The sequence below is a fragment of the Nerophis ophidion genome, linkage group LG06, assembly GCF_033978795.1.
Source record: "Nerophis ophidion isolate RoL-2023_Sa linkage group LG06, RoL_Noph_v1.0, whole genome shotgun sequence".
NCBI lineage: Eukaryota > Metazoa > Chordata > Actinopteri > Syngnathiformes > Syngnathidae > Nerophis > Nerophis ophidion.
Genome location: NC_084616.1, coordinates 59,440,472 through 59,466,460, shown reverse-complemented (window position 1 = coordinate 59,466,460; position 25,989 = coordinate 59,440,472). Strand labels below are relative to the sequence as shown.

Here is a 25,989-nt window from a genome sequence, read left to right as displayed (position 1 = left end):
ATTAATAGCGAAATTTGAACCTTTCAAATACTTTGTTTTTTGTCTCAATTTGGAAACATTGATGATGCCGATAATGTAGATATTTGTCATTGGGGCATTTGGTGTTTTGTTTTTGGGCGCATGCTTTTCGTTTGTGTTGCATCGCATCGGACGTCAACAATATTAACATTGCTTGTCTGTCAGTTAGAGTAGGTGGGGTCCCGCAGAGCCAAGATGGCTGACTTTGAGGAACCGCTGTCAGACGAAGAGAAGGTTTGGACATTGTAAAATGATTCCTTAAACGACGCTAGCTGCATTTGTATGCTCAGAAACACCCGCGGACACTCCGTATAAATACTTGTATTCAACCATGCCGGTAAATTATGCATGTTTGTGTATCCCAAGCTGTTTTTAGTTGACCATTTAGCCAATGCTAGTGAAGGCTAGTTAGTTGGCTAACAGAAATAGATACTTGACTCATAAACCATTATGTAGGTTTGCAGACATTGGAACTTAAAGGCTCTATATATAACAGGTTTGCATTTAAATTAGTTGTAGTACGCAGTCGCCGAATGCATGATACTAACCTCGTCAACTAACGTCGTTTTGCTTGGGTCAGATAGCTACAGTTGCAGCTCAAATATTTGCTGGCCTCATATGACTTGAGGTGGATATTTCAGGCCGTTTAGTTTGGTTGGAGCCTGCGAAGCTGCTTTTAACCGCAGTCGCATAGACGTTGGAGCCAATGCTCCAACGAATAATCAGGGGTGTGAATAGATTTTAAAAAAAGGTAATGTGATCAAAGTGTGAGTGTCATAATACAAACGTGCAGGACATACCTACAACACACATACAGTAAGACCAATTGGCTTGTCTATGCAAATAATAACATGACCACTTGGTGTCCCTCCAAACATGTACGTTATAGAGCAGGGGTCTCAGACATGCGTCCCGCGGGCCAATTGCGGCCCGCGAGACTATATTTTGCGGCCCCCACCTTAACATGAAAGTTTAATGTTAGTGTGGCCCGCAAGTTTTATATGAATGCCGCTTGACAGCGTTGTGTGCTCCAGACAGAGACAATTTTTGTTATGTGGTTTCAAAATGGCTCTTTCAACGTTCTGGGTTGCCTACCCCTGCGTTAGTGGAAAAGCGGCAAATGAGTGAAAGCGACAGAGACGTGGGTTTTGTTACGTGCCTGACTGCAGTCATACCGCGACACCTGTCTGTCAGTATTAACAGTCCCCAATAACCTGGACCAATTCAAACCGTTATTTGTTTTTCTTTATTGTTTATTTTGCATTGCCTCAAAAATTAACACTACATATATTTGTAAATGATGCCTGATAACACTCCGGGAGCCGTCACTTTTTTGCGCTCGCCATCCCGGTATTTTCCCGGCTATTATCTGCCAACCGCCGTGTTGCTGTAGGGAGGAAAAACTTAGCAACACACATTGCGAAAAATAACATTATTCTCTTTGCGTCGGCTAAATACAAATATATTCCACAACCACAAGCATGTGTTTTGCAAAGCCTGCAGTGAAGAGAAAGGTTTGTGATGAGCAAAGACAATTTCAGGCAAAGTTGGAGATGCAATATTTATTTTTTGAGCACTGGGGAACCCCGATGTGTCTTATTTGCACAGAGAAAGTTGCGGTGCACAAGGGATACAATTTGAAACGTCGTTATACAACTATACATGCTGAGGAGTATGCAAAAAAAATGTTAAGGAATCTTTTCTTGCGGCCCAGCCTCACCCAGACTCTGCGTTCAGTGGCCCCCAGGTAAATTGAGTTTGAGACCCCTACTATAGAAGAAAATAATGATGACTTTCGCAAGTATTTGCAAATCTGTCTTCTATTCTCTGTTAACTTTTGGACATAATTGCGCTTCATTGGATGCCAACAGATGTATCTTGCGGAGTATGTCTGTTGCAATAAACATAATTAAATACTTTATATCACAATTTACCGGTTGATCTATGTTCCCATCCTCACCTATGCTGTTTTGTTTTTGGGCGCATGCTTTTCATTGGTGTTACATCGCATTGGACGATGTAACACTCAAAGCGCTTTACATAGTGAAACCCAATTTCACATTTTAAAATTTTAAACCAGTGTGGGTGGCACTGGGAGCAGGTGGGTAAAGTGTCTTGCCCAAGAACACAACGGCAGTGACTAGGATGGCGGAAGCGGGGATCGAACCTGCAACCCTCAAGTTGCTGGCACGGCCGCTCTACCAACCGAGCTATACCGCCCAAGCTCGGTCATGAGCTTTGGGTCATGACCAAAAGGATAAGATTACGGGTACAAGCGGCCGAAATGAGTTTCCTCCGCCAGGTGGCGGGGCTCCCCCTTAGAGATAGGGTGAGAATCTCTGTCATCCGAGAGGAGCTCAAAGTAAAGCCGCTGCTCCTCCACATCGAGAGGAGCCAGATGAGGTGGCTCGGGCATCTGGTCAGGAAGCCTCCCGCATGCCTCCCTAGGGAGGTGTTTAGGGCACGTCCAACCGGTAGGAGGCCACGGGGAAGACCCAGGACACCTTGGGAAGACTATGTCTCCTGGCTGGCCTGGGAACGCCTCGGGATCCCCCGGGAAGAGCTAGACGAAGTGACTGGGGAGAGGGAAGTCTGGGCTTCCCTGCTCAGGCTGCTGCCCCCGCGACCCGACCTCAGCTAAGCGGAAGAAGATTGTTGGATGGATGGATATCACAGGTGTCAAACGCAAGGCCCAGGAGCCAGATCTGGCCATCATATAATCTTATAGCTCGGTTGGTAGAGCGGCCGTGCCAGCAACTTGAGGGTTGCAGGTTTGATTCCCGCTTCCGGCATCCTAGTCACTGCCGTTGTGTCCTTGGGCAAGACACTTAACCCACCTGCTCCCAGTGCCACCCACACTGGTTTAAATGTAACTTAGATATTGGGTTTCACTATGTAAAGCGCTTTGAGTCACTACAGAAAAGCGCTATATAAATATAATTCACAAAAAAAAAATTCACAAAATGCTAGTCCTGACATTCTGTGCGTTGCATGGTGGGGCTCCTCAGTTCATCACTGACTTGTTATGCTCCTACTCTTTAGGGCGCGGCTTCCGGTCTTCAGGCCAGGGTCTTCTAAAAATCCCGAAAAATCTTTTTAAAAACCTGTCTAGACCTGGCATTCCAGGCTATAGTTCCTAGACTCTGGAACAATTTGCACCAGTCTCTCCATGATCTTGACTGTTTTGAAACATTTAAAATATTTTCTTTTTCAGTAAAGGTTTTAGTTAATACACCTTTTAACTATCATTTTTAATCACATTTGTATTCCTTTTTATGATCTTGGCCTTGTCGTTTTAAATTGAATTGTTTTACTTTACCTATGTTTTGTACAGCGCGTTGTGAATTATCTGTGAAAAAAGCTTTATAGATACAATTTACTTTCTCACTCATGTGGCTCGCCAAAGCCTGCACATAATGTGCCTTAAGATAGTACTTTACCTTTCTGTTTTTCTCCATTTTCACAGAAAAAATACATATACTGTACACTTAAACAGTATCCAAGAAATAAGATCCATTCCAAGTTAAATCAAAATATGTTCCATAGTTTTTCTTTAAACAAAAATACATACTTAAACATCTGCTTGACTTATGCTTTCGAAGCAAGTTATTCATCAAATTGTACACTGTAAAAATGAAAATTGATTGTCGGTAGACAAAAATGCCAGCTCAATCACCAAAATTTTACCGTGAAAAAAAACTGATGCTGTTTTGGTGTCATGATGATGGCTCAGTTCGATATTCATTCTGTGTATCTTTTTTTATTTTATTTAACTCATAGGTTCGCATAGCTGCCAACTTTGTGACCCGTGCCCCGCCTGGCGAGTTCAACGAAGTCTTCAATGGTAAGGGTGTCAGTCATTGCCATGATACACTACCAAGGATGAGTTATGTGTTTATTAACACATATATGTTTGAAGACATTTGTAATCAGTGTTTTTGTCAGGTGATAAACATTTTTGAAAAAGTGAAACAGTGCTTCACACAATTAATCAAAATTAATATGAGCTTAGAAATCGGTTGTTGCCTTAAGGTTTTAATGATATTCAATAAGAGCATAATTTATGTTTTTCTTAACAGATGTGCGACTTCTCCTCAACAATGATAACCTCCTCAGGGAGGGAGCATCTCAGTAAGTAGCATTTTCCACCAAATTCATCAAGACTGTGGGGGTACATTTAATAAAAAATAAGAAGGTTGGTTTTGCCATTGTCAGTGGAAGGCTTCTCGAACTAGATTTTTTTTAAAGGGCAATGTTGCTACGTGAAACATTACCTAACAAAATAAACCCAACTTAAAACAAAAAATTAAATAGAAGAAGATAAAATATGATAGCCAACCTTAGAGTGTACGATTGTACATACACATAAAAAGGGACACTGGGCAGCAGATGTAAATGTGAGTTGTAAATATTGCAAGATACTGCATTGCAAAATATAACAGCAAGCAGCAGTAGCAGATAAATTAGTGGAGTCGTACTGCTGAGGAAACAAAACTGTATTTGTAGCAGGAGGCTCTGGTCCAAGTGGATCTTAGGCCCTGTCAACACAAGAATGTTTTAGGCGGGAACGGTATTGTATCGAAAATCTCGACATTTACTAACTTGATGTTCAGCACAGACAATTGATGATGATGATGATGATAATAATAATAATAGAACTGTCATATTATATTAAATACTACCACAATGTCAAGCTGGCACCACAAGAAGAATGTTTGCTTTGTTGTCTCTTTTACTGTTTTGTGACTGCAAAAAACAGTGTTTTACCGTCATATACTGTACTATTGTGTACTACTGTGTTGTAATGTAATTTTTTAATATGATTTACGTAAAAAGTGGAATGAGAACAAGATGTTTTTGGTCAAAATGAATAAAAAGCACAACCAAAAGCAATAAAATAAGTTAAGGAAGGGGTTGCCTTGAAATGTACACAACCAAAACAGTAAATAAAATGGCTAAATTATTGACAAAGAAGGCTGCACTTCAATATTGAACATTTAGGAAAAAATAGAGTTGTACATTATTTAACTGACAATTTAGGACCTTTTTAAACAAAAGTGCAGAATAGCTATATAAACACAACAGTATAAGTCGATGTGCTAAACTACCAGCAGAGGGGAAAAATAAGTTGACTTCATATGCTTAATTGTGTTTCATTGTAGCAATTAAACCATGTCCAATTGTATTTACGAGCCGCAAAGTTATGTGAAAATACTGTCTAAACTTCACAAAATGCCACAAATTCAGTCAGCTTTTGTGAATATTTTGCTCGGAATGTATTCAGTAATTTTCGTAGACTAACGTCACTTTAGTAACGCTTCCGCACTCTGGCCATGTTATCAGATCAGTCATACAAGAAACTTGCATACATTACAGAGATATGTGCTGTCTATAATTCCCAATCCGTATATAAGACAACACATTTTTAACTTTTTAAATGTATTTTAAGTTGTAAACACATAAAAGTCAGTTAACAATGTAATCCATGAAGCTTCTGTTTCATCCATAAAACCCTCAAAATAACCATCCAAAACACGCCAGCAATACTCTATATACATATCGTGACCTGAATATTAACCAAATATTAATGATGTTGTTATTATAAGCACTTACGCAGACAAACTATTTTTTAGCGTCGCAATATGGCATAAAAATATCGCGATATTAATAAAAGCCAATATCGCCCAGCCCTAGTGCACTCCATTCAACGTTGTTTCCTTTGGACTGAACTTGTACACCAAATGCCTCCGTAAGTGTGGACTGACAGGTGTTTCAAGTGTGCGTGCAGGTTTGTCGTATTCGAGCATATTCAGCAAACTGGCTCCTTGGTGTTGATAGGCTCATCGTGTTCCAAAAGTTTGAACTGAACTATTCACACACGCGGTGGCTTTTGATTTTTTGATCATTTTGTTCATGTTCGCTACTACAGTACACGTGTTGGTTACGGGCTAACTTGGTGCACTGTGTGATGCTACCACGCCAGCAGCCATGCTTCGCCAAACAGAGTCCATCCATTTACTACCGCTTGTCCCTCTTGGCGTCGTGGGGTTGCCGGAGCCCGTCCAAGCTGCATTCGGGCGGAAGGCGGTGTACATTGTGGAAAAGTCGCCGCCTCATCGCAGGGCCAACACAGAGAGACAGTCTTTAATGAAAGACGAGAATTCACTCAATTTATATAATTCCGCTATGGCACAGACACTCGCAGCTGTTGAAACCGATGAAAAGCGTGAATGCTTTTGAAGCACGTACTTGCATGCACATAGCAATTTATTGACGCTGGAAAACTTACGGACTTAATGTTTCATTTATCGTTCAGGTAATTGACTTATCGAATATTGACCTAGACCTAACAACATAGTCCTCTTTATAACACTTTCTCTTCAGTCAATCCCTTTCGCAGCTGTTTTGTCTATGTAAACAAAGTTATTAATTTATAATGTTCACCTAATGGCAAAATTTACACACAAAAAAATTACACCGTGCTAGCTAGCTCTGATGTAGCATAACAAACAGCCCGCAGCAGTAAGATCAGGGATGTCAAACATGCAGCCCGTGGCCGATTCAGGCCCACGAACAGTTGTAATTCAGCTTGCGAGAGTGTAAAAATGGGCTGCCTGTTTACAATAAATTAACTGCTGTTCTCAATGTGTCCACTTGATGTCGCAATAGCCATTTTTTTGGGCAAGCAAATGGTTTATACCAGGGCTGAGCAAGCAAGAGGTACACAATAAAGCGGGGTTGCGGCTCCTCCCCCTTCACCCAATGTAAAACCTGCCGTTTTAAGTGTCTTCTGCTTCAAACACATCATGCTTTAGCAACCTCATTTCCATAAAATGTTTCTGTCGAAAAAGTAAAAGTGGATGCAGGGTGTTTCAAGAAAAGTTAGCATCCTCCTCTTTATTTTCAAAAATGAATGCAAAACCACACATCTTTCGTGAGCAAGTTTTGTCCATAACGAACATCAATAAAACAAATATATAAAATATTGTCTTCTGTGGAAATTTAAAGAAAGTGAACGCTGTAGTGTAAATCTCTTTAAGTTCATAAATTCACGTTAGGTTTGTTGAAATTATTCACGCATTACACAGCTTTTATTTTTCTATCAATACACAATGATGCTTACAAGGCAGGGAGTCATTTAACTGAATAGTTTTTATCTCAGTTTGTTGAGTTCGCACAGGATTAAAATGTGAACATGATAATTGAGGTATTTGATACCTCGATGAGTTTTTATTATTTATTTTGTATTTTGTTCAATCCCAGATAGGCTGTACACTCTTTATACACGGCTCTGGTCTGTGTTTGAGTCGTCTGTAAAGAGAGTATGGCCAACTAAATAACACCTGCCATGACTGCTACTAAGAACGTGTGTGGCTGTGCCCTGATATATCCAATTACTGTCGTATTTACGTTGGTTTTTCTGATGAAATAAACCATGATATGTCTATATATCGTTCTAAACCTAGTCAAGCTCACAACTTATAATTGCTTTTATTTCGTGTAAGTATAATTTTGCGGGCATATCTGACGCACTCTGCTGCTGCAAGCCTGCAGTGTTTCGTGACCAGAAGGCACTGTAACACACACCCGAAGGTGCAATAAATAATTAAAAAAAACATACATAGAATGCTCCAAAAAAATTAATTATAACCCTATTTTTCTATCTAAATCTTCATTAGCTGTAGACCAACAATCACATAGAAAATTGAATTTTATGTGATGTACGTCAACTGTGGTGGCTGCCTCCAATGTATTTTAATTACTGTATGTATCACTCATTATCACACAACAGGGCATCAGCTCAAAGTTAGTGGTGGTCATTTGAGGAGATCACCTGACTCTGGTCTTTGTCTTCTTACAGCACAATCTGTGGCAAAGCATTGTATAACATAATTTTCACCCAGTGACTCATTCCCATCTGTATGACTTGTTGATATAACACTGTTTGGATGCATTTATTTTTTCAACCTGGCAGCGTAGTCTACTTGCTAAAAGTAAGGGGAGAAGGTCACGTAGGCTTTGATCTAACCTAGCACTGCACCAATGTCTTTGTTGGCAGCATGAGTCACAACTCAACCACTGTCTTAATGTGGCTTGTAATAAAGGTCTTAACCCATTACCAACCCTCACAAAAGTATTTCTTCTCTTCCTTTTGCCCAGCTCTTTTGCCCAGTACAACATGGATCAGTTCACGCCTGCCAGACTAGAAGGCTTTGATGACCCGGTATGTCTTCCTAATCTTTCCTATCAGTCAATACCTTTGTAACCCTCAATGATGTTATTCACAGGTCCTGATTACAGAGCATGGAGACTTGGGTCAGGGGCGTTTCTTGGACCCTCGGAACCATTTGTCGTTCCACTTTGACCACCTTAGGAAAGAAGTGAGCGACGTTAAGCCTTATGAAGGAGTCGCCTCTCTTAAAACCTGGAGAGATTCCTGTGACAGCATCCTTAGTGCCTATGTCAAAGAGCACTACCCTACTGGAGTCTGCACAGTAAGATGCACACGAGTGCCATAAAGTACAATACTATTTTAATTGTATTGACAATAGTGATAATTATAATCTTATGAAAATAAATAATATAACCTTTAGTAAATACTTATCTGTATGACCCTTTCTCCCATCTATGTATATAATGTTTGTGTTTCACAGGTGTATGGCAAAACTGTCGATGGTCAGCAGACGATCATAGCCTGCATCGAGGGACATCAATTTCAACCCAAAAATTTCTGGTATGGTACCATATTCAATGTGTAGGCCATTGGGTAATCTGTTTATATTATATATCAGTGATATAATTCAGTCCTGTTTAAACCAATAACTGTCTCTTAAATTATCACACAGGAATGGACGCTGTAGATCGGAGTGGAAACTCACTATTGGCCAGTCCACTGCACAGGTGGTGGGAGTGTTGAAAATTCAGGTGAGTTACCTTGAGTCTTTTTTTTTTTTTTTTTAAACCAACACATAATTAAAGGGGCTATTTGCAACATGGTCAAAGTAAAAAAACAAAAAAACAATTATATTCAAAAGCGTAACACCACCACCACAGACAAGCTGTGTTACTAGGGATGGGTACTGAAACCAGTACTTTTATAGGTACGGACCAACTTCGGTAGGTATTATTGGGTACATATTCACGTAAAATCAAACATTTCGATGTCTTTGTTGCACGTAACGTCAAATTCGGTTGCAGATTGGCAGAGGTTCAAGCACTTAGTCAGGAAACAAGTAGTCAAGCACTGGTAGCTAACTCGGCCAAACTGCTTCAATTCAACAATGCAAGAAGGCGGTAAAAGTACAGTAATGCACCAATTCTCAAAATGCACAAGCTCGATGCTAATTTACCTTGGATTTGCCATAGATATAGGCTCTAGCACCACCTCGCCACCCCCGTAAGGTACACACAGTAGAAAATGGATTAATACTCTTCAATTACATTAGCGATTTTACATGGCAATTTCAACACCTCCAAATTCATAATGAAAACTACAACTAAGATGAACGATCCAATCACAAAAACCCTGTGTAATTATCATCAATCAAATATTGATATAGCCCTAATCACAAATGTCTGAAAGGGCTGCACAAACCACAACGACATCATCGGAGCTGATCTCATGTCAGGGCAAGAAAGAACTTAACCTAATGGAAACATTGTGAAACCTAGAGATAGCCAATCAAATTATTTTCCTCTTCAGAAGAGGAAGTCAGTAGGCCCCACCAAAAACGAAAGCAAAATGTGTGGCTTTAACATTTTCCACTTTGTATTATGTATACAACTGGGATAAAGTGAAGAGTACTTATTTGATTTTTACTCCTATGGTGCCATCAGCAGCAGTCATCTATCGTGACATCACAACTGTTAGTCAAATCTATTATTCCCGCTGCGTGAGCACGAATCTGCCGCTAAACCTTCACTGCGGGGGTTTCGTCTGTCCACAGGTTATTACTACATGTAAGATCTGACATACACTTATATTTGTGGTTATTGTAACATTCATCTATCCATCCATTTTCTACCGCTTATTCCCTTTGGCGTCGCGGGGGGTGCTGGTGCCTATCACAGCTACAATCGGGCGGAAGGCGGTGTACACCCTGGAAAAGTCACCACCTCATCGCAGGACCAACACAGATAGACACACAACATTCACACTTACATTCACACATTAGGGCCAATTTAGTGTTGCCAATCAACCTATCCCCAGGTGCATGTCTTTGGAAGTGGGAGGAAGCCGGAGTACCCAGAGGGAACCCACGCATTCACGGGGAGAACATGCAAACTCCACACAGAAATATCCCGAGCCCGGGATTGAACCCTGACTACTCAGGACCTTCGTATTGTGAAGCAGACGCATGTTTTTAAAATTATTTAAACCTTTATTTTGTCTGAAAAATAAGAGTTGGCCATTTTTATAATATTAATAAGATTGCAAAGAACATATTAATAAAGTGTTTGGATGTATTCATTAAAACAATATATTCTTGGGTGTCAAAAAGGATTCAATGTGATCCTTTGATATTCGCACATCTCAGCTGTGCATAAATTATTAGTTTACCCCAAGAGTTACATATAAAGTACTGTACTTTATAGTTGGTGAAGTACCCTTTAAAGAGCTGAAATCTACCCTGAACGACAACTTATGTTTGCCAAAGTGATTCAAAGTCATATTTAGATTTTGACACAGCTCATCTCTGCATCTAAGGGTAAATTAGTAATTTATTCACATATGTGTTGTGTCAAAATCAAAATATTACTTTGAATCCCTTTTTGGTTGGCAACAGTACATTAATTTAATGAGTCCATCCATGCACTATATTAATATTTATTTTGTGCTTGAACATTGAACAGTTAATATTGTATGTCGCTTTTAAACAAGAAAAAGGTTTTATCACGTCAACATTGAATCAATAACCGTCCTCTAAATCTCATTAATACCATAGAAATGGCCAACCTTTTAATTTTTTCGACACAATGAAGGCTTAAATCATTTCAAACATATCGTTACAATGACTACAAATATCAAGTGTTTGTCTTACACTTTTGTCAATCAATCAATCAATGTTTATTTATATAGCCCCAAATCACAAATGTCTCAAAGGACTGCACAAATCATAACGACTACAACATCCTCGGAAGAACCCACAAAAGGGCAAAGAAAACTCACACCCAGTGGGCAGGGAGAATTCACATCCAGTGGGACGGGACGCCAGTGACAATGCTGACTTATGTGAAACCTTGGAGAGGACCTCAGATGTGGGCAACCCCCCCCTCTAGGGGACCGAAAGCAATGGATGTCGAGCGGATCTAACATGATACTGTGAAAGTTCAATCCATAGTGGCTCCAACACAGCCGCGAGAGTTCAGTTCAAAGCGGATCCAAGACAGCAGCGAGAGTCCCGTCCACAGGAAACCATCTCAAGCGGAGGCGGATCAGCAGCGTAGAGATGTCCCCAACCGATACACAGGCGAGCGGTCCATCCTGGGTCCCGACGAGCGGTCCATCCTGGGTCTCGACTCTGGACAGCCAGTACTTCATCCATGGTCATCGGACCGGACCCCCTCCACAAGGGAGGGGGGGGACATAGGAGAAAAAAGAAAAGAAGCGGCAGATCAACTGGTCTAAAAAGGAGGTCAATTTAAAGGCTAGAGTATACAGATGAGTTTTAAGGTGAGACTTAATGCTTCTACTGAGGTAGCATCTCGAACTGTTACCGGGAGGGCATTCCAGAGTACTGGAGCCCGAACGGAAAACGCTCTATAGCCCGCAGACTTTTTTGGGGCTCTAGGAATCACTAATAAGCCGGAGTCTTTTGAACGCAGATTTCTTGCCGGGACATATGGTACAATACAATCGGCAAGATAGGCTGGAGCTAGACCGTGTAGTATTTTATACGTAATTAGTAAAACCTTAAAGTCACATCTTAAGTGCACAGGAAGCCAGTGCAGGTGAGCCAGTACAGGCGTAATATGATCAAACTTTCTTGTTCTTGTCAAAAGTCTAGCAGCCACATTTTGTACCAACTGTAATCTTTTAATGCTAGACATGGGGAGACCCGAAAATAATACGTTACAGTAATCGAGACGAGACGTAACAAACGCATGGATAATGATCTCGGCGTCTTTAGTGGACAAAATGGAGCGAATTTTAGCGATATTACGGAGATGAAAGAAGGCCGTTTTAGTAACGCTTTTAACGTGTGACTCAAAGGAGAGAGTTGGGTCGAAGATAATACCCAGATTTTTTACAGAGTCACCTTGTTTTATTATTTGGTTGTCAAATGTTAAAGTTGTATTATTAAATAGAGGTCGGTGTCTAGCAGGACCGATAATCAGCATTTCCGTTTTTTGGGCGTTAAGTTGCAAAAAATTAGCGGACATCCATTGTTTAATTTCATTAAGACACGCTTCCAACTGACTACAGTCCGGCATGTTGGTCAGCTTTAGGGACATGTAAAGTTGGGTGTCATCAGCATAGCAGTGAAAGCTAATACCGTATTTGCGTATGACGTCACCCAGCGGCAGCATGTAGATGCTGAAGAGTACAGGGCCAAGGACCGAACCCTGGGGAACTCCACATGTAACCTTAACATAGTCCGAGGTCATACTGTTATGGGAGACGCACTGCACCCTGTCAGTAAGATATGAGTTAAACCAAGACAGGGCTGAGTCTGACATACCAATTCGTGTTTTGATACGCTCTAATAAAATATTATGATTGACGGTATCGAAAGCAGCGCTAAGATCGAGGGGCAGCAACATAGATGACGCATCAGAATCCATTGTTAGCAATAGATCAGTCAATTTTGCGAGGGCTGTCTCAGTAGAGTGATTTGCCCTGAAACCGGATTGAAAGGTTTCACATAGATTGTTAAACGCTAAGTGTTCATTTAGCTGCTCTGCAACAATTTTTTCGAGGATTTTCGAAATAAAGGGAAGGTGAGACACCGGTCGGTAGTTTACCATGAGGTCAGGATCGAGGTTAGGTCTTTTTAAGGAGAGGATGAATAACCGCTTTTTTGAATGCTAGGGGAACAGTGCCCGAGGAAAGTGATAAGTTTATAATATTTAGCACTGATGAACCTAATAATACAAAAAGCTCCTTGATAAGTTTCCCAGGAAGTGGGTCAAGTAAACATGTTGTTTGTTTTATTCCATTTACATGTTGTAACAATTCTTCTAATGTTATTTCATCAAAACAAGAGAAACTATTTTGGATATTTGCAGTATCCGCCGTATATACAGTCGTATCTGTGTTACTATAACCCGGTTGTAGCTGGGACGCATTGTCTTTAATCTCCTTTCTAATAAGTTCAATTTTTTTATTAAAGAACTTCATAAAGTCATCTGCCGAATGGGTGGAGCTACTGGAAGGAGTCCCTTGTTGGGTTAGCGATGCTACTGAACTAAACAAAAATTTTGGATCGTTTTTATTAATGCGGATGAGATTTGAGTAATAATTAGTTTTAGCTAAGGTAAGCATGCGTTTATAAGTTATTAAACTATCACTCCATGCTTGATGGTGCATCTCAAGTTTAGTCGTGCGCCATTTGCGTTCCAGCTTTGTACATAATAATTTATGAGCTCTAGTTTCTTCAGTAAACCATCGAGTACGCCTTTTTGGAGCCTTTTTTAACTTCAGCGGTGCTATACTATCAATGGTTTCGCGCAGGGTGTTGTTAAAGTTGTTAGTGAGGTTATCAATAGAGCCCACATACTTTGGGAATGGTGCCATTACCGAGGGCAGTAGGTCAGCAAGAGTCGTCGTTGTGGCAGCATTAATGTTGCGGCTGCTATAGCAGTTATTATTATTATTAGCTTGCCGAACATGAGTCTGAACTTCGAATTTTATAAGGTAATAATCGGACATTACTTTAGTACACGGGAGTATCATAACTTTGGAAACGGTGATACCTTTGACAAGCACTAGGTCTATCGTATTACCGCTGCGATGCGTCGGTTCATTTATTATTTGTGTAAGACCACAGCTGTCAATTATAGTCTGGAGCGCCACGCACGGTGGGTCCAAAGGGTTATTCATATGGTTATTAAAGTCCCCCATTATAATTATATTATCGGCGTGCGTCACTATATCAGCAACAAACTCTGAGAATTCACTAATAAAGTCCGAATAGGGCCCTGGGGGGCTGTAGATAACAGCCAGGCACAGAGGCAGCGGTGTGGCAGACTTCATAGAAAGCACCTCAAACGATTTATATTTATTATTTAAGTTAGGACTAAAGTTAAAGTTTCCGTTGTATATTAGTGCGACCTAAAAGGGGACGGGCAATATGCGCATTCGTATAGTTAGGAGGGGATGCCTCATTTATCGCAAAAAAGTCGTCTGGTTTAAGCCAGGTTTCGCTAAGACCGATGACGTTAAGGTTGTTGTCTCTAATGACCTCATTAACTAATAACGTTTTGGGAAACAAAGATCTGATGTTTAGAAAGCCCATATTATAGGTAGTGGGCTGTTTTAAGGAGTTGTTGTTAAAATGATCCGTAGTAGCAATATTAATAATGTTGCGTTTATTATGCGCAGTGTACTTAAAATAATTACGACCATATCTAGGAATTGATATGACGGGAATTTTCAGATTGTCTACTTGGTGCTGCGATAAACTGAACGCATCATAATTTGCCACCTCAATAGAACGCATGTCTAACTCTGACGTAGTCATAGTCATAGCAGAAAAAACATTATGTGAGTTGTGTATTATTCTACGAAAATTGTTATGTGTACAGGGATCATCCAGCCTGGCGCTGGCTAGTTCTAACTTAACTGACTCCATACCCATGCTAGCAGGCTCTGTAATTGCCTGTGACCGGGCTTGCTCTAGTGCAGTTAGTCAAATGTGGCTCAATGCGAAATCTATGTTCCGAGACAAGAGGATAGCGCCGTCCTGGTTAGGGTGAAGGCCGTCTCTCCTCAGCAAGCCAGGTTTGCCTCAGAAAGAGGGCCAATTATCAATAAACGTAAATCCCTGTTGTCTGCAGAAGCTATCCAGCTACTTGTTAAGAGAGACTAATCTGCTATATCTCTCATCATTGCCTCTCCCAGGCAGGGGGCCAGAGACAATTACTCGATGCCTGGACATCTTTCTAGCGAGAATACAAGCCCTGGCTATGTTTCTTTGTAATCTCTGATTGTCTCATCCTGACGTCATTGGAGCCAACGTGTATTACTATATTCGCATAACTAGTGGTGCGGTTAGCCTGTCGTACGTGTTTACTAGGCCTGTTGCGAGTTAGCTCCCTAAGATTAACTTCAATGTCAGGTGCTCTGCCCCCGGGAATACACTTAATTGTGGCTGGTTTGCTAAGATTTATGTTTCGGGTGATGGAGTCCCCTATGACTAAAGTGTGGTGCCCGGTAGACTGGGGTGTAGGACTAGCTAAAGGGCTAAATCTGTTATGCGTCTCAACCGGTACACCGTAGCTTGTAGGCCGCTTAGGGCTGCTACAAGCTGGGCTAGTTAGCTCGCTACAGCTAACGCTAGCAGATGTGTCCGCAACATCTAAAGTTACGAAATTACACTGCTCTAACTGTCGGACATGGCTCTTTAGCAGAGCCAACCTATCCATGAGTAAAGTGCACGAAGCGCAAGAAGCCATACTCACAGAAACTTTCCGTCGCCGAGTGGAGTGCCAGCTGTCTTCGCGAAGTGGTGGTCACGGTGGCGGGGGAGTAGCTTCCTTCAGACCGGCGCTGCCTTTCTCCGCTAGCCTCGTTAGCTTAGCAGCTAGCTAGCTGAGGGCGGAGTGGTGAGACAGAGATCGGGTGATTTGCAAGTTAAATTGAACTATTAACTATGTTCGAGAAGTTATAAATAAAGCTGCAAAACAGTTAAAAGCACACAGATAGAACGATACTTAGCTTTTTTGCAACAAGAGCAGTCAGCAAGCAGTCATTCACGTTGACCCGGAACCGGCTTATTAATGTATTAATTAGTTTTTGGACAGACAAAGTAACAGCAGTGCATCTTGAGCATGCGGCGGGAATCTTTGGCAGGTGCCCCCCTGAAAAAATACAATGCCCCCCCAAAATTATTTTCTGCAGCCGGGTTATAATTCACTTTTTCACTAGTTGTGGCAGTAATGACCATACCGAACAAACAGAAGTCTGGAGATAAAATCATAGAGAATTTTCTTAAAGGGAACTGCACTTATTTTTGGAATTGTGCCTATCATGTACAATCCTTATGTAAGACAAGATCATATGTTTTTTTTTTTTAATGCATTTTAAAGAGTAAATAAATGTGATCAAAAGTCAGCTTCCAATGAAGCAAATGGAAGTTGCTCTATTCTGCCTATTAAACCCTTAAAGGAACCTCCAAATTCACCTATTAATGTTTTATATACATGATGTAAATTTATATGTGTGTAAATAACTATCATCTGCATACATCTGAAGAAATACATTTGGGCAAACTGATGGAAGGTCATCAATATCTAAAGAAAATATTAGTGGGCTTAAAACGGAGGAAGGGAGAATATTGATCATTGATTCTAGCAGACTGTACGCAAATAATAGGCTATTGATATCAATTAGTATTGTAATGACTAGCTGGTGTTAATGATTTATGTTTGTGTGGTTTGGATTTGAATTCAGTTTTTCCCATGTTTGCAAACACACCGTCCGTGCCCAAAGAGCATTGTGTCTGCATGGGGAAGCCCAGAGACAAAAGTGTTTGCACGGGAGGTAAAACCTGTTGGAATTGTGCCGTTTATTATCATAAGATTGGTAATAAAAGGTAAAAAATACCATCAGACTTTGTGCAATTTCTTCTGGGGGCTACAATACATTGTAATACTTTGTATGATTTTTAAGTAAAAAAACATAATTTTCAAGGAAATGCTGTGGCTGCGCGCCACATTCAATTACATTAAGGGGAAACCCTGGTAATACCTTTTTTATTTACGAGCTTAATTGGATTCATGACCAAGCTTCTAACTTAAAACACTCTTAAATCTTAAACGTGCTTAGCCTCAAAAGAGCACAATTTTAACACGTAAAATGCCTTTTAAAAAGAAAATCATACTTCTAGATAAGAAATATTATATAAAAAAAACATAATAGAATTCACTACAAACAACTGCAGTAGTTTTATGAAGTCATGTAACAGTACTGTAAAACATTTACCTTGGAGAGCAACTAGAGTGAAGTTAGTTTCACGTTGATTATTGTATATTCGCCAACGTCGTGGATGCCAAACATGCTCAAGATCAGTTTCCGAAGTGTAAAATTGAGCTGCATTTTTACATTAAAAGAAACTGCGGTTCAATATGTGTCCACTTGATGTCGCAATAGCTATTCTAGTAGGATAGAAACTCGACCTAAAATACCTACCTCAGTTTGTATGTTTTAAGTCAGCACAGGATTAATAAATAGAAATTACAAATTAGGTAGTTGATACATAGACAAGTTTTAATATTTGTTTATTTTGTTGTTTGTTTATTCCTATATTGGCTGAGACTTAAAGTTTAATTGGTTTGTAAATACAATGAGATTAAGTCTGTTATTTTTGTTCTTCATGGTGTTTTTGAAACTGCACTCATTTTTCCCTCGGAATTTTGAACTAACTTGAAGTGTTTTGTCAAGAGGATTATTTGTAATATGTACATTTTCAGAATGTGCCTGTTCTATATCGGCCTGAACTAAAACAAAGAAAAAAAATCTGAAGTTGTCGTAGTTGTATTTTTAAGTTGTTATGCCATGATTTTACCCGTCCAGCCCACGTGGGAATAGATTTTCCTCAATATGGTCCTTAAGCTAAAATGAGTTTGACACCCCTGACCTACATAGATACAGCGGCAATTAAACCTCTTTGTGCGCAGATGCTGGATGAGCTTGCAGGAGAATTGCCACTCGAAATGCTGTTCCTTTATACTTGGAGTAGCAGATTTCTGCGGCGTCTCCTTCAAGGTGCTTCACTGTTAGGAACACCATTAGTAGCTTCTCCATATTTTCATGGAATGGATGGGCACCTTTTTGATATTGTCCTGCTGGTGCGGAAACGACCCATTACCTCCCTGCTTGGTACTAAGCATCAAGGGTTAAAATTGAGGGTTAAATCACCAAAAATTATTTGCGGGCGCGACCACCGCTCCTGCCCGCTGCTCCCCTCACCTCCCAGTGGGTGACCAAGGGGATGGGTCAAATGCAAATTTCACCACACTTTGTGTTTGACAATCATTGGTACTTCAACTGCTTCACTGTGGTGCCCTAGTTGCACTACAGCCAACTGCACAGTCAGTCATGTTTTGTTCTTCCAGTTCAGTTGGTCTTGTCCTGCTTCTCAGACCGAAAGTTTTGAGGTGTACCTTAAACATTTCAGCTTTTTCCTCATTATGTTAAGTGTTTTTGTAAAATGTTTCCATTTGTACTGTTTTTTAATGTTTATCTTATTTCTAAAATGTGGCGTGAGTTCTTTAAAAAAAAAAAAAAGCTGCATATTGCAAATCGCTCCCACACTTTGAACATAATTTTTCACCAGGAAGGCATAGTGTTGCCAAACGACAGAAGAGTGTCCCTAAGTTGTCTTCTTGGCACTTATTGAAGTGATAAAAGTCAACTTGCAACTAGGTATACTGCACGGATTGCACAGTGGTGATAATGCACACTCCTTGTTGGGCTTGTAGTGGCGAATGTTACACCTTTCACGACCACTTGTACAGTGGAACCTTGATTTCCGAACTCCTATTTGCGAATTTGTTTTCTTTTAAGATCACGGCAAATAGACCTCTGTGGGTGAACTATGTCTCTGTGTACGAACACTTCATTCATTCATGTTCTGTCCCACTGGGAGCCATTTTGTGTTTGCTTGTATTGAAGAGACGAGGGAAGCTGGATTCGTACCACAAGTTTGAATTGTGATTAGAACATACTTTTCTGGAAAAAGATGCCAGATGTCTGCGTCGTCCTCTTCTCTCGTGAAGAACAGCTCACAAGAGGCCTTTTGCCAATGTTAATGTACTGGAAGTGCATTTTATTTTTTTAAATGTTTGCTATTGTTAAAGTTAAGGATTTTTGTGATTTCTGATAGTTTGTGAGGGCACCAAAGGGACTTCAGTGCGTGTGTGTGTGTGTCATTGTTGGCTGGTTAATAAGGACAGTTGATCCATCAGCTCCTTGTTTGTTTGATAAGCTAGTACTGTATAGCAACTTTTATATTGTGTTCAAGTTGTAGAAACCTTAACCAGAATAGGGAATTTTTGTCAGGGCTGGAACTAATTATTAATATCTACATTGTTTGTTTATTATGGAGAAATTTGTTTTGCGATACAAACTTTTTGATTTTAAAAACCTGTTCAAAAACCAGTGAAGTTTGTAAATTGAGGTTCGACTGTCTTTGATTAGCAAACAAATGCATGAACAAGACACACACTTTCATTTTCATCTCTCTTTTCACTTTTAATGCATACTTCGCTAATTAACAATGCAGATCCCTTCCGCTACTTCACGAGGTGTGTATGAGGTGTGTTGTGAAGCGGCCACTGTTCCCTTATATTTTGTTTTTGTAAGAAAGGGTGACCCAGAAGCTCCAAGCCTAGTCAACATTTGTGGCAAGCTGCAACAAATAAAGAGATATTTAAGAAACACTGGCATGTTTCCTTAAGGCTGCAGATGTTCTTCCGCAGCGGTGACAGCTAAGTGCTCACACGCCAAAATGTTGTTGTACATCATTCAGTTGTGTCCATCCATCCATCCAATCATTTGACATACCGCTTATAATCATGGGTAAGCCGTAGCCTATCCCAGCTGACTTCAGGCAAAAGACAGGGTTCAGCTTCGACTGGTCACCAGCCAATCTCATTCAACTCCAATCACCAATCACATCCTTTTTCTTATGCCTTTCGGTGTTTATTTATCCATCCATTTTCTACCGCTTAATCCCTTTTGGGGTCACGGGGGGGCGCTGGCGCCTATCTCAGCTACAATCGGGGGGAAGGCGGGGTACACCCTGGACAAGTCGCCACCTCATCGCAGGGCGTGTTTATTTATCTAACAGCTTAATTGTGGAATTACCAGCGGGGCATGGTGTAGCTAACACCGGCTTGTAACAAATGGGTTTTTTTTATACTTCAGTGTTGAGCTTTGGTTGCCCCTTGTTCTCTACACCTTTTCCAGAGTGTTTGTTCCAGGTAGTGCTTGGAGCAGGAAGAGGGCAAGATATAATACTTTTGCACACTTTTGAAAGTTTGCGCTCTCTAGGAGCCCCTAAGATCACAAATTAATAAACTAAAAGATAAGTAATAATGAATGTCTTGTTTCCAGGTGCACTACTATGAAGATGGAAACGTGCAGCTGGTTAGTCATAAGGAGATAGAAGAAACTGTACCAGTGACTGTAAGTAAACCATTGGTCATTTCCTAATGTTGACATGTTGTTGACTGCCTAGTTACCGTGTATCTGGTTTTGTATTAAACTAACTGATTGGATTGCATTTAAACAGAGTGAAACTCAGACATCCAAGGAGTTTGTTGACATTATTGAACATGCTGAAAATGACTACCAGGTAAACTGCTTTATTGCTGATTTATTATTTTGAAGAAACACTTTAAACAGCTAAACCAAATACTTTCTTTTGCCACCAGACTGCAATCAGTGAGAACTACCAGGTTATGTCCGACACAACTTTCAAGGCTCTACGTCGCCAGCTGCCCGTCACGCGCTCCAAGATCGACTGGAATAAAATCCTAAATTACAAAATTGTTAAGGAGATGCAAAATGCTTAGTGGAAGGTCAGGGACTGGCCAGGGAGATGCTGGCTCCACTGGTCCAACATAATCATACCCAAGGACTTACACCAAAGCAAAACTATATCAGTTTGGGGCAAGGAATCAACTAAAACAAGTCATCAACACAGAAGACTGTAATACATATGTATGTCAGATTGTGGGACAACTTTGGTTAGAGACATGTTTATCGTTTTTGTTTGGAGATAATGGTTACTTCTGAATGTGTGGTGATTGGTCAGTGTGTGCAGGGCTGTGCTCAGGACAGCTGCAGCAACACCTTTATTTAGCCATCTAAGATGTAAGAAGAGCATGTTGATGAAGACCAGTAACCGCAGTGTATTCACACACGCTAAAGCCGGGCAGCACAACGCATCTGATGTGAGAAACACAAAGAACACCGTCATATAAAAGGGTTTATAGTAGAATAAAGTTTGTTTTGACGTGGTTGACGTGCATTTGGGCATTATTAATAAACTTGGATATGCACCAACATGCCCATGTAAAACAAACTGACATGGATGAAAGTAAAAGTCAAGTTTTGCTAATTAAATGAAAATCGGTACCCACGATCCTTAGCATAGCTCTGCCCTGTAACCATCAATGTACGATATACCTGGCAAATATGAGACTGTTTTTGGGTTGTCAACTAAAAATGTCTCTTCACCCATACGGCTGAAATCACTTCTTTTCTAGTTTATGTTGCGCTCTTGCAGTTTCATCTCTACTTGTATCTTTTTCTGCTCTGAAAGGAGAATATATTCATGTTAACCAAGATTTATTTGCCAAAATCTCTTTCCTATGGTAAAGAACTCAATTCTCTTGCCCACGTATGCAAATTTCTATTTTACAATTCTTTTTTCTGTTGGAGTCTTAAAGTAGTGTACTGTGACAAATTCTGTGTTGGTCAATGCCAAGTGAACGTAAATCAGTTGCCATGCAAAGTAGTATGTGTTTGACATCTGTATGGCCACATCTAATGAGAAGAATATACCATGAAATCAAAGCAGAACTTTTGGATGGATGAGCTGTGTTAAACCCTTCCATTATGCTACTGACTGTGTGTCCATCAGTGATGTGTTGCCTGTACTGCCCCATTCTGTCATATGAATAAAAAGACTGAACAACTTCTGTATTATCACTGTTCTTTTACACACTGCTATTGAAAGATTTAGTGAATGACTGTTCAAAATACGTTTTTGACAAACTAACCACAAAACCTCAGATTATTGACAATTTTTGTGAAGCATAATTTATAAAAATATTAAATTACTTTACCCCAGGAATTGAATTAATTGTGCACCTGATCACTGAGCAATGTACATTTTCATGAAATTGAGTTGTCCATAAAAACAGTGAACCCCAGTAAAAGCAGCTCTAGGGGCTTGTGTTCTTGGTTGTAATATCAGAATATGTTATTCTTGCAAACATTAAGTCACCTTAAATAATATCTGATGGATACGATGTTAATCGTTTAATAGATACTGTATATAAGTAGGTATGTTTTGATTCAGTCAAAGTAGAAGTGTGAATGGGCTAAAACACAAACATACGAAATGTTGCGGTAGTTCACTGCTTAGGTCAGTGGTTCTCAAGTGGGGGTACGTGTACCCCTGGGGGTACTTGAAAGTATGCCAAGAGGTATGTGAGATTTTTTTTAAATATTCTAAAAAATAGCAACAATTTAAAAATCCTTTATAAATATATTTATTGAATAATACTTCAACAAAATCTGAATGTAAGTTCATAGACTGTGAAAAGAAATGCAACAATGCAATATTCAGTGTTGACAGCTAGATTTTTTGTGGACATGTTCCATAAATATTGATGTTAAAGATTTCTTTTTTTGTGAAGAAATGTTTAGAATTATGTTCATGAATCCAGATGGATCTCTATTATAATCCCCAAAGAGGGCATTTTAAGTTGATGATTACTTCTATGTGTAGAAATATTTTTTTTATAATTGAATCACTTGTTTATTTTTCAACAAGTTAATTTTATATCTTTCATTTCAAATAGTTCAAGAAAGACCACCACAAATGAGCAACAATTTACACTGTTATACAATTTAATAAATCAGAAACTGATGACATAGTGCTGTGTTTTACTTCTGTATCTCTTTTTTTCCAACCAAAAATGCTTAGCTCTGTTTAGGGGGTACTTGAGTTAAAAAAAATGTTCACAGGGGGTACATGACTGAAAAAAGGTTGAGAACCACTGGCTTAGTGTACTCCTTGCAATCATATTCAAGACCATTTAATTTACAGGGTAATGAGGTCAAACAGCAATACAAGTTTTAACAAAACATTGTGTTATTTTGTGAATTTGTGTCAGCTATTAAGTTCTAAGGGCTGCTATTCATCCATAATGTCCAAAGAGCCGTGTCTTTGCACTCCATTCTTTGTATGAAGCTAAAAAAAAAAAAAAAACAGGCGTGGGTCAATTATCTGCACAGAGGTGTATCGTTTCAACAGTCCCACAGAGCTTAGCTTACTGGTCCAGTGAAGAAATGTCTCCAAAATACCAGCTGGAGGACCTACTATTAGAATGGTGAATGGTACTTACAGAGGTCACCTATTGTGAATAAATGTAGGTTCTCAGTGAGTAACATGAGAATAATCACAGATGATTCCTTGGTCCTCTTTTTGGTGCCATTGTTAATAATTCTATGATAAACTTGCCAAGACTAGTTCTCCTTAAAATTGTTTAGCTCGATGCATCGATGCATGGCTCTTTAGCCCTCCAGATATCAAAAGAGGAAGAGACAATAATATAGTGCATCAGGTAGAATGTGTGTTCTCAGTGTAGCTCATGGGTTTCTAAGAAAGATGTTAACTACTAGAAGATAAAACCAGGTCCATTTCTGTTGATTCATCCTGTCTATTGTTACTGGGTCCACAGTTCCCTGTCAGCTCTGGGAACAAGCTGGTTCGGGCAGAATGACTTGGGGAGCCTGGAGTCGGACTCATGCCTGGCTTCTTGGGAGGAATGGGAGGAGCATGAGTCTTCTCTGATCGCGGGGTAATTGGGGAGCGAATACCTGGAGATAAAGGCCCAGAAGGAGACCTTGCTCCGGTTGGTGAAGCTGCCAAATTACGGTAGTCCGTACCAAATGGGGAACTGCTGATTGGTACCAGCTTGGCACCAACCTGCTGGTTAGTGAACCGGGACAGCACCTGTGTGACAGTGTTGCGGGCCAGCTGCTTGGCTGCACTGTGCTCTGGTTGGCCAAGGTTGTAAGAGGTGGTGGGTGAGAGGTCCCTGGGGGAAAGGGGACCACCATGCTGTTGTTCCAGTTCAGCCTGGGATTGGAACTTGTGTCTGGCAGCCTGGAATCTCTGATTGACTCCAGCCTGGTAAGAGGACTGGTGGAAGCCTGGGCTGGTGAGACGTTTAGCTAATATTGGGGAGGAAATGGGAGAAGAGGACAGGGAAGAGGAGGCAGTGCTGGACGGAGAGTGGGGGTAGGCATGAGGATGAGGTTGGAGAGGTGAATGTAAACTAGCTCCTCCACCATTTTCCAGCAGCCCTGTGTTATCTGCTCCACTGCCTTCCTGAGTCAGCTCGGTCTCTTTTAGAAGGTGATGGCCGTTGACCTTTGACACTACGGATATTTTCGCCGGTACAGTTATTTTTCCATCGGGCTCGGTCTGAACACAGGTGGTCACTGTGGCCATCTTGGAGGATAAGTCTTTCACCTGCATCACCGCTTTCTTTGACACTTCTTGGCTGGCGTCGCCCAATATTTTTTTCAGCTGTTCCAGCTGTCCCCTCAGTTCCTTGCACGTTTCCTCTTCCTCTCTGAGCCTGGCTTTCAACTGCTGTTGCTCTGTAGCAAACTCGGCAAGATTCCTCTCAGAATGAGCTTTGAGCTCTGCCGCTTTGCTCTTTTCCTCTTCAAGAAGTCCCCTGAGTTTATTCACAATGCCCGTCTCTTCTTCAAGCAAAGTACGGAGCTCTGAGACCTTCTGAGCCTCACCCTGTGCTTGGTTGCTGGCCCTCTGGAGCTCTAAGGTGAGAGTTGATGAAAGCTGCTGCTGCTGGATCAGCGACTCCTCTGCCTGGCGCACAGCCTGATCTTGGTCTCTCTCAAGCCGCTGCACTGACGCTCGCTCAATTTCAAGCTGAAGAGAGGGTCAGAGATTAAAGTCAAACAACTCTTACTTTGGCCACAAGGAGGCACAATAACACTGCTTTGTTAAATTGTCAAATTGCATGCTATGAAACTGTATGGCAGGGATATTTAACTAAATTGTTTTAGGGGCCATGTTTCCAGAAAGCTAATAACCTTCTCTATTATTCTTATTTTGTATATTTCAGAGGAACCAACGTCTTCTACAGTAAACAATTGATTTTAGTCTTTTTTTACTTTGTCAGAGTTACAGGAGCGCTCTGCTTTTTTTTAAGGACCTTTTGCAAAAATGTGAGTCTCTCACAAGTTTATTAAACAGAAGACTGAACATAGACCCTTGAAGAAGACTACTTACAAATCAAAATCATTTGAACAAATAACTACCGACCACATCTGAACTAAACGATCTAATATAAAGCAACACTTTAGCCAAACAGGAGACGACCTAAAGGGGTGCTTTGAGGAGAGTCTCAGTTATGCGAATAAAGTTTGGACCAGTGTTTTTGTTTGTTGGCAAGAGTAAAATGTCAATGCAAGGATCTGCCAATGTGTTTACAGTGGTCCACGTTGTTTTATACAACAGGAACACGCTAGTTTTTTAGGAATTTGTCTCCCAAGTTTTGAACCAAACTTGGGGTGCTGGTACAGTGGGGCAAAAAAGTATTTAGTCAGCCACCGATTAAGCAAGTTCTCCCACTTAAAAGGATGACAGAGGTCTGTAATTTTCATCATAGGTACACTTCAAATGTGAGAGACAGAATGTGAAAACAAAGTCCAGGAATTCACATTTTAGGAGTTTTAAAGAATTTATTTGTAAATTATGGTGGAAAATAAGTATTTGGTCAACCATTCAAAGCTCTCACTGATGGAAGGAGGTTTTGGCTCAAAATCTCACGATACATGGCCCCATTCATTCTTTCCTAAACACGGATCAATCGTCCTGTCCCCTAGCAGAAAAACAGCCCCAAAGCATGATGTTTCCACCCCCATGCTTCACAGTAGATATGGTGTTCTTGGGATGCAACTCAGTATTCTTCTTCCTCCAAACACGACGAGTTGAGTTTATACCAAAATGGATACATGGATGATACAGCAGA

The 25,989-nt window shown here is 40.5% G+C and overlaps 3 protein-coding genes across 4 annotated transcripts in view; 1 reads left to right on the top strand and 2 right to left on the bottom strand.

Annotated features, from left to right (window-relative positions):
• The window catches only part of apeh (acylaminoacyl-peptide hydrolase), a 28,436-nt gene extending 27,751 nt beyond the window's left edge, over nt 1-685 (bottom strand). Inside the window, exon 1 of the mRNA XM_061904445.1 lies at nt 567-685. The gene's annotated coding sequence lies outside the window, so the exon portion shown is untranslated. The remainder of the gene's footprint in view (nt 1-566) is intronic.
• On the top strand, nt 102-21,891 carry capza1b (capping actin protein of muscle Z-line subunit alpha 1b). Its single transcript, XM_061904449.1, has 10 exons — nt 102-252; nt 3,799-3,862; nt 4,098-4,149; nt 8,179-8,242; nt 8,307-8,513; nt 8,673-8,752; nt 8,865-8,943; nt 20,300-20,371; nt 20,478-20,540; nt 20,620-21,891. The coding sequence occupies exons 1-10, from the start codon at nt 214-216 to the stop codon at nt 20,758-20,760; spliced, it is 861 nt and encodes a 286-aa protein (XP_061760433.1). The 5' UTR covers nt 102-213; the 3' UTR covers nt 20,761-21,891.
• Nucleotides 21,509-25,989, bottom strand: part of cttnbp2nlb (CTTNBP2 N-terminal like b) — a 40,658-nt gene continuing 36,177 nt past the window's right edge. For both annotated transcript variants that reach the window (XM_061904446.1, XM_061904447.1), the window contains exon 4: nt 21,509-24,884. In XM_061904446.1, the coding sequence (XP_061760430.1) occupies nt 23,592-24,884 (1,293 nt within the window). In that variant the 3' untranslated portion in view covers nt 21,509-23,591. The remainder of the gene's footprint in view (nt 24,885-25,989) is intronic.

Coding starts and splice junctions, on each gene's coding strand:
- capza1b (XM_061904449.1), top strand. CDS start 214: ATGGCTGACTTTGAGGAACCGCTGTCAGACGAAGAGAAG. Junction 3,863..4,097: donor GTTCAACGAAGTCTTCAATG/GTAAGGGTGTCA, acceptor TTTTCTTAACAG/ATGTGCGACTTCTCCTCAAC. Junction 20,541..20,619: donor ATGCTGAAAATGACTACCAG/GTAAACTGCTTT, acceptor TTTTGCCACCAG/ACTGCAATCAGTGAGAACTA.